Source organism: Zea mays, chromosome 3 (assembly GCF_902167145.1).
Source record: "Zea mays cultivar B73 chromosome 3, Zm-B73-REFERENCE-NAM-5.0, whole genome shotgun sequence".
Lineage (NCBI taxonomy): Eukaryota > Viridiplantae > Streptophyta > Magnoliopsida > Poales > Poaceae > Zea > Zea mays.
The window spans coordinates 162,485,132-162,493,663 of record NC_050098.1 but is presented as its reverse complement, the minus strand read 5'-3'; the positions used below and the strand labels follow the sequence as shown (position 1 = coordinate 162,493,663).

The following is an 8,532-nucleotide window of genomic DNA, read 5'->3' as shown; positions in this document are numbered from 1 at the left end:
GGACAGGGCTGCGCCGGGACGCGGGCCGAGCCGAGGGCGCGCGCAGGGCGCCGCGTCGCGCGGGAGAGGGGAGGGCCGCGCCGGCGAGCGCGCCGGGGCAGGGCGGGGCCGAGACGCCGCGCTGCGGGAGGGCGCCGCGCCGGGCGCGCCATGGCCGCACCATGGCCGGGACGCAGGGGAGGGGAGAGGGGCGGGCGCAGGCGCCGCGGCCGCGCCGAGGCCGAGCCGCGCCGGGGACGAAGCGGGCGCGCCGCGCCGGCGAGCCGCCTAGGCCGGGCCGCGGGCACGAGGCCGCGCGCCGAGGGCGGGCCGCCATGGCCGGCGAGCGCGGGGGGGGGGGGGGGAAGGAGGGAGGGAGGGGGGCCGCGCCGAGCCGGGGCGGGACGCCGTGTCGCGCCCAAGCCGGGGAGGGGAGGGGGAAGGCGGGGAAGAGAGGGGGAGGGGCTTACCGCGCGGGGAGGGGCGAGGGTGGCGCCAGACGGGTAGGGGGCTGCGCGGGCGGGGGTGGGGATCATGCGCGAGGGAGAGAGACGGAGAGATTTTGGGGAGGGGAGAGGGATGACAGGCGGGGCCCACGGGTGGGAGGCGGCGGCGGTTCCAACCGCCGCGCGTTCCACGCGCGGGGAGCGGGGGGGAGCTGGGCCGCCGGCTGGACCGCGCGGGGGAGGGGGCGGCTGGGCCACCGAGCCGGCCCATGAAGGGAAGGGGGGGCTGACGTGGCTGGGCCGCGCGCCTGGCTGGGCCGCAAGGGGAGGAGGGGGGAAGAGAAAAAAAAGAAAATGTTTTCCCTTTTAAAATCTATTTTCTAGATGAATGGTTTCACAGTTTCACGCAATCAAAACAAATGCATGGTTCGGCATGGTGCAGCAAACAAAAGAAAGTATTTCTAGGGTTTTTGCTTTACACAAGATCTCAAGCCGAATCTCGCTATAACTTTGGAAAAGATCAAGGCTTAGCGAGGGGAAAAAAGAAAAGGGTAACGCCCGAATTTGGTGATTGAAAGGGAAAGAAAAAAAATTCAACTCCAAAATTCGGGGTGTTACAGTATGTTTCTTTTTTTGCGAATGAAGTTTCACCTGCCATATCCGACGGAAGTGGCGCAAGGACTTGGCACTTGGCCGCCCCAACGCACACAACATATATCAACGGCTCACCGCTCATCCAGGCATAGGACTTGGGCACCGTCACGTTCAAACCACCTGCTAGCCATAGCAATTGGGCACCTCGGAATTGATTGCCAGGTGCATCAGTGGTCCACCGCCTGGAAGTTGTTGTCGTCGTGGAGTTGGATGTCAGGACGCCTGTGAGTTCGACGATAGAAGCGGTGCACATAGAGCCTCAGAGGCAACGATATGGATTCAAATGATGAAATCAATTAGTTTGTAATGAATGAAGTGATTGACCCCTCTTCTTCGGATGATGAGAATGAAATAATTTTTGATGATGCGCACATAATCGTTGAGGATTTGGTTAATCATCCGGGTCGAATTGGTTCTATTGTGGGACATGAGGTAGTGGAACATGAAAGACTATTACACCATGCTCTTCTTTACAAAGACTATTTCTCAGATAATCCTACGTTCAAATCAAAGACTTTCATACGAAGGTTCACATGATTTATATATTTATCATCCAATATTTATGTTACATCATTATATTATTGCTAATTTTATAACTGTGTCATCACCTAGGTTTCGTATGAGGCGACATGTATTCCTTTGCACAATGAATGTTGTTGAGGAACATGACAACTATTTTGTGCAAAAAAGGAATGCAACCGGTATGTTAGGACTATCTTGTCTACAGAAGGTCATTGAGGCTTTTCGTGTGTTAGCTTATGGAGTTCCGGCTGATGCTTTGGATGAGTACATTCGTATTGGTGAGAGTACCACTCTAGAAGCTTTGAGAAAGTTTGTAGTTGATGTTGTTGAGGTTTTTGGACCAGAGTACATGAGATTACCTACTGAACATGATACTGCTAGGTTGCTTGCAATTGGAGCAAGCAGAGGTTTTCCTGGTATGCTTGGGTCCATAGATTGTATGCATTGGAGCTGGAAAAATTGTCCTACTACATGGCATGGGATGTATAGAGGACATAAAAAGGAGTCTACAATTATACTCGAAGCAGTTGCATCTAAAGATCTCTGGATATGGCATGCATTGTTTGGCATGCCAGGTTCACACAATGACATAAATGTGCTTCAAAGATCTCCATTATTTACAAGACTTGCTGAGGGAGAAGGTCCATAAGTCAACTATAACATCAATGGCCATGATTATTAAATGGGTTATTATCTAGTAGATGGTATATATCCATCTTGGGCAACTTTTGTTAAGACCATTCCAGAGACACAAGACAATAAGAAAAATATATATTTTGCAAAGGCGTAGGAAGCGTGTCGAAAGGATGTTGAAAGGGCATTTGGGGTTCTACAATCTCGCTTTGCTACAGTTCGTGGTCTGGCTCGTTTGTGGGATGAAGACACACTCCATGATATTATGATGGCGTGCATTACAATGCATAATATGATTGTTGGAGACGAGCGGGATGAGTATGAGGGACAAATTTTTCACAACTTCGACGATATGGGACAATATGTTTGCAACTACGACGACATGGGAGAAAGGGTGTCAGTTTCACATAATGATGTACCTGAACTTGCTGCTTTCATTCAGAATTACAAAAATATCAAGAACAAGGAAACACATTATGAGCTTAAGGCAGACCTGATCGAGCACTTGTGGCAACACCATCCTGATTTATACAATATTAATTAATGTTGTCTTCTTTGTAGTCAATTTATTAAAGTAATGTTTATTTGCGGCACACTGTAGTTTATTTGTAAATAAAGTAGAACTCCTTGCATTGTATTGCCTTCGTGCCTTTAGTCCATGACTTACTGAACAATTCATTAGGTGGTGCATGTGCTAGGTAATAAGGAAAAACATAGAGTAGAGAGAGCACCAACCGAATACAAGAGTATTAAGGCAGGGAACCTTCAGATTTGCATAAGCTGAAGCAACCTTCAACACCATATTCTCCCAGGCAACACAAATAATATAATGATGGGAAGGAAGCAATAAAGAGAATCTAGAAAAATTATCAGGGACACTATAACTAGACAACTCTAAACATTCAGACGTCTTGCAAGCATCTCATTCTGACGATCTTCATAATATTGTTGTTGCTTGTAGTTCATGTTGCTCAGGTCCAAATCAATAATTCTATCCTCTTCCAACTGTCTTTGAAACGCAAACTTTTCTTTCTCCAATTTGAGCCTTTCTTCTTGAGTTCCTGTAGAGCAAAGGCTTTGTTGCACCTCTCCTCTTTCTTGAATTCTTTCTCAATGTCAGATTATTTCTTCTTTGCAATTAGATAGTCTACTGCTTCCATGGTCGAACGTTGCCGGAGTTTCTGTTTCTCCTTCTTACCGTCGGGTCTTCCTGATGGTTCTTCATGGTCAACACCTCCCAAAGGGGCATCTATGGCAATAGCGGCAGCAACTGATGCTGGAGAAGAATTTGTCGTCGGTGTGCATTGAAATAATCATGTATCCTTGTCCACAGTGTGCCATGTCTTTGATCAACTTCTTGAATAGGATCCATGCCCACATTTAGCCAAGCTGACATAAGAAGAATGTCTTCGTCATCTCTACAATTTTTGCTTCTACCCTAACAACTCTTGGCTGCTGCTCTTGCATCACTAGGAGGTGCTTGAGATTCTTGAACACCATCGACTAGGAGATTAGTGTAATACCCAGAATCCATAGCACATGTGATAAATAAAATTATATGTCATGCTTCGACAACTCTATATACAAAGCACCTGTGATAAATAAAATTATATGACTATGAGATTAGTGTAATACACATTTGACAACTCTATATACATGAACGTTTCAGATTATGTATACAATTGTTTGCAGGTATCTATGGTAGGAACCAATGCCTTATTAAACTGGCACAAAGTAACATCTAAAAAGACATACCATCACATCATATGATTAAACATAAACTAGTGGCATAATGCAGAACACTTCTAACAAGACTAACCTCCAATAAGAAAACTTCTTATTACAATCAAAAGCACAATAGTGAGCTGACAGAAAACTTTATAACACACTTCACTTAATCAAGCAGGACTAAGCAAGCATGTCGCCATTAGTTTCTCTATAGGAAACAGAGCACAAAGGAGCAGTGTAATTGGCGCGTTTGTTTGGGAAGATCTCAAGACATGGAATGTCTCCCTGTCGCTTCCAGCTACCACCAGCAAACCTCACATCACCAGCTAAAAAAGTGCCTCGCCCACTCCTTGCCTGACGCTCAAGCAGGTGCACACGCCAATTACTTTACTTTAACAGACAAATGGCGCCGCTGTTGCAGTTACTAGCCAGAGATTTATAATAAGGAATGCTATAAATTATCAGGTTCCTTTAAATACATGAACACAATGGCAATACAGACTCAACAACTTCTTAAATAATTTTCATTCAGAAATAAAGTAGAACTCACCATCGAATTGGCTTCCATTTCGCACATCCTCTAGCATCCCATCTTCGATTGTGAGAGGAATCACCCGATGGTGCATCGATCTGATGGTGGATTCAGCGATTTCTCCATCCATGCGACATTGGTCTTCTTCCCCCTTCCTGGGAGAAAATGTGAAGTCCTCTTTGCAGATCCGGTGCAAATCCCAGTTTCTCCACTCTCTATGCGATGGGTCGCGACAGCCGAAACATTGAGATGGAAGATTGCAGCGGCGAGAAGAATATGGCAGGCGGCGGGCTCTAAACGACGGCGAGGGCACAAAAGCACATACACAACACAGTTGCGTGACCTGGATGGCGCGAGATTGGAAAAGCGCGAGAGCGGGAGGGCAGGAGATCGAGCTGGCACAAAATGGCGAGTTGGAGCACCTCGGCAAAGATAGCCAGGGAAATGAACGTGATACCGAGGGAGATAGATAAGCGAGGAAGATGGCGAGACGGTTGGATCCGGTTTTTACGTGGTTTTTTTACGAGCCATGGATGATTAGCGAGTCTGTTGGAGGTGCTCTAACAGACGACAAATAAAAAGGAACGGATTTGGGACAATATTTGGTCATATCTAGAACTATAAACACCAACACCCACTACCTTTCCAATTTTATAGTTTGGAGAGATGCATAATATTTGCGCAGGTCCGTATCGAAAACCACTTGCAGAATATCATAAATTTAGAGGGTTTCAAAATTGCATTCTAGGACATGTTATCGGTGAAAAGACATGCACGAAAGATGCCAAAATATATCAGCACTTCTATGACTATAGGTAGTAGTATCTATCTAAAAGATAGATGGCATGCTGCCACCTTAAATTAAAAAGGGTGAAACTAACAATTTTGTCTGCACCTAAGTAAAATCGGCCACATTTATTTGATGTATATTAACGAATATTATACATACAAATCCTCTTATAAATGTACCCTCAAGTTCAGTCTCATATCCCTTGTTCACTTGAAAACCCATTTCACCTCTCCTCTCCGACTTCATCTTTCGCAGACAAGGTCATGGGACTCCAGAAGGCCTATCTCCGTCGTATCGCCTTCTTTGTCTTCGAGATGTGGCTTGCAACCGTCTTTGCCCTGCTCATCTTGTTTGCGCTCGCCAGCATCGGCAGGTCCTCGCGCATGCTGGAGAAGAGCTATTACACTGAGACTGAAGTAGCTTCTCGTGGAGATAGTGTCACATCTCAAGATCCTGCCGAGGTGAAATCTGTGTGCTAACATTTTTCTTCAATTCCCGTCATGTATATTGCTAGCATTTTTTTCTTTCATTTTCTGATGACTGTGTGATAAGGAAGAGATATGGTGCTTGTATTTACCAGATGGTTAGAGAATGTTTGAATGTACTAGAACGAATAGTTAGCTGACTAAAAATTTGATAGTAGAATTAGATAGCTAGTAAATAGTTAGCTAACTAGTAGCTAATTTAATAAAAATAGCTAATAGCTTAAATATTAGCTAGGGTGTTTGAATGTCTGTAACTAATTTTAACCACTAACTATTAGTTCTATTGCATTAAAACATCCCTTAGATCTAAACATCTAACTCTCTTAAATGATTAGATCTATATATCTTTAACTAACCATCAGTAACATACTGTCTCCAAATATATCCTTAAATATCATTATTAGTAGGAAAAGAAATCTAAAGTGCATACTCGGAGGTTTTATTCTACATCAAATGTATAACGTGGCAAATTGTGTTTCTCGTGTAGATGTCAGGTACACCGTACACCGACTTGTATCATACTCATTGGTTACAGTTGCTATGTGTGTGTTTGTCAAAATATATGATAAAAAAAAGAAGAAATTGCTGCAATTTCAGGAAAGCATACATAATTATTTGGGTGTAAAAATCTTGTTGTGTTTTCCGGCCGCGTGCAACACCCAAATGCCAGAACGGCGAAACTGATGAACTGCATATATACCCTTAGTCTGAATTTGCAGATTTGGCCCGGCTGCTGCCCAAGGTGGCCACCGACGACAGGACAGTGATCATCACGTCGGTGAACGAAGCGTTCGCGCGTCCCGACTCGCTGCTGGGCCTCTTCCGCGAGAGTTTCCAGGCCGGTGAAGGGATCGGCCACCTCCTGAACAACGTCCTCGTCGTCGCCGTCGACGCCAAGGCGTTCAGCCACTGCAGGGCCGTGCACCCACACTGCTACCTCCTGGAGGTGAAGACCATAGACCTCAGCTCCGCCAACAACTACATGAGCGAGGCCTACATTGAACTCGTCTGGACCAAGCTCTCCCTGCTGCAGCGCATCCTGGAGCTCGGCTACAACTTCCTCTTCACGGTACGCGTCGGCACCACCACCAATCATCGTTGAACAATCCCAAGTTTCCTCCTGATCTGGGCTGACGACACGGCGGCGACTGTCCGTCCAAGATGTGGCGTGCAGGACGTGGACATCGTGTGGTTCCGCAACCCGTTCCGGCACATCAGCGTGTTCGCGGACATGACGACGTCGAGCGACGTGTTCTACGGAGACGCCGACGGACTGGACAACTGGCCCAACACGGGGTTCTTCTACGTGAAGGCGACGAGCCGGACGGTGGAGATGCTGCGGCGGTGGCGCGCAGCGCGGGCGCGGTTCCCGGCGAACCACGAGCAGGCCATCTTCAACGACATCAAGCACGAGCTCGCCCGCGACCTGGGCGCGCGTGTCCAGTTCCTCGACACGGCGCGCTTCGGCAGCTTCTGCCGGATCTTCCACATCGACATGGCCGCGGCGTGCACCATGCACGCCAACTGCTGCGTGGGGCTCGGGAACAAGCTGCACGATCTAAGGGACGTGCTGCGTCAATGGAAGAATTACACGGGCCTGACGCCGCAGGCGAAGAAGAGCCAGAAGTTCATATGGAAGGATCCGGCCAAGTGCGGGACTCCGGACAAAAGAAAAAGGACACATGAATCTGAGAAATGCACTACATCAGCATCAATTGTGTGAGGCGGTACTATCCAGCTCTTTTTTTGCAGAAGTCCTCTCGTAGTCAAAAGAAATTCTAACCAGGTCCTAAATTTCGCAGAATAGACCCTAGGGAATTCATAAATGGTGTCTGCAGTCCAATCCGGATCACAAATTTAATAAATTAAAATCAGAAAATGAATTTTATATAAACTAAACCCTAAAACTTCATAAATTCATAACTTCTTTATTTTAACTCCTTTTGATCCATTCCAATTGTATTAAATTCATATTAATATTGTTTAGCATCTAGTAACCTTATATTACTATGAAACCTATGGTTAAAATCATGTACTCCACTGGTCTTATATTAAACACCTAAACCTTTAGAAAATCATAACTCTTAAACCGTAACTCCGAATTTAGTGGTTCTCGAACCTACGATCTCGTTACGATGTGTATATCATTATTATGCAATAAGTTCTCATGATTGGTATGATGTTAATTTTGCATATACCATGTTTATTTGTATTGCTACGAGTAGCAGCGAGGTTACAAATCACTTGAAGACCAAGTGGTGAAGTACCTAGGAATCTCGAGTCTAAGGCAAATTGCGCCCTTGATCACTCTTCTTTACCTAATAATGTTTCTGTTAATCACTGTGACATGCTCAAGTTAATTTGATGGGACCCAATAGGTTTCCCTAGCATTATTTATCCCACACCTTGCAAACAAAAGAACTATTGGGTAGATTTGGTATTGCTCTACCTAGTTTTAGGAAATTAATGTTATACTAGCTGAATGCCCGTGCGTTGCAACGGGAATATATAATACCAGTATACTACGATAACTTATATACAAAATGTGTGTTATATTGTTATGAGAAAATGTTTCATAATCAATTTGTGATCCTAGCCATACATAAATTTTGTTATTTTAATCTAGTTATTTCACCACTACATTGCAACCATCAGTATCATGCAGACTTCGATATATGCCACGATTTGTATGGTCTCATCATTGGAGAGCACGTTCCACACATGCCGGAAAAATTCCCTCATACATCATTAGTCATCAGACAC

The 8,532-nt window shown here is 45.6% G+C and overlaps 1 protein-coding gene across 1 annotated transcript; it reads left to right on the top strand.

Moving 5' to 3' along the window:
• Positions 1-1,782: 1,782 nt before the first annotated feature.
• LOC103650845 (uncharacterized protein At4g15970) lies at positions 1,783-7,575 on the top strand. Its single transcript, XM_008676434.3, has 4 exons — positions 1,783-2,017; positions 5,540-5,745; positions 6,476-6,838; positions 6,944-7,575. Exons 1-4 carry the CDS (start codon positions 1,783-1,785, stop codon positions 7,490-7,492), a joined length of 1,353 nt encoding a protein of 450 aa, XP_008674656.2. The 3' UTR covers positions 7,493-7,575.
• The last annotated feature ends 957 nt before the right edge of the window (positions 7,576-8,532 follow it).

Excerpts from the sequence above, each read along its gene's own strand:
- LOC103650845 (XM_008676434.3), top strand. The coding sequence starts at position 1,783 with ATGTTAGGACTATCTTGTCTACAGAAGGTCATTGAGGCTTTTCGTGTG. Across the intron at positions 2,018-5,539 it reads AGCAAGCAGAGGTTTTCCTG|ACAAGGTCATGGGACTCCAG; the intron begins GTATGCTTGGGT and ends CATCTTTCGCAG. Across the intron at positions 6,839-6,943 it reads GCTACAACTTCCTCTTCACG|GACGTGGACATCGTGTGGTT; the intron begins GTACGCGTCGGC and ends TGTGGCGTGCAG.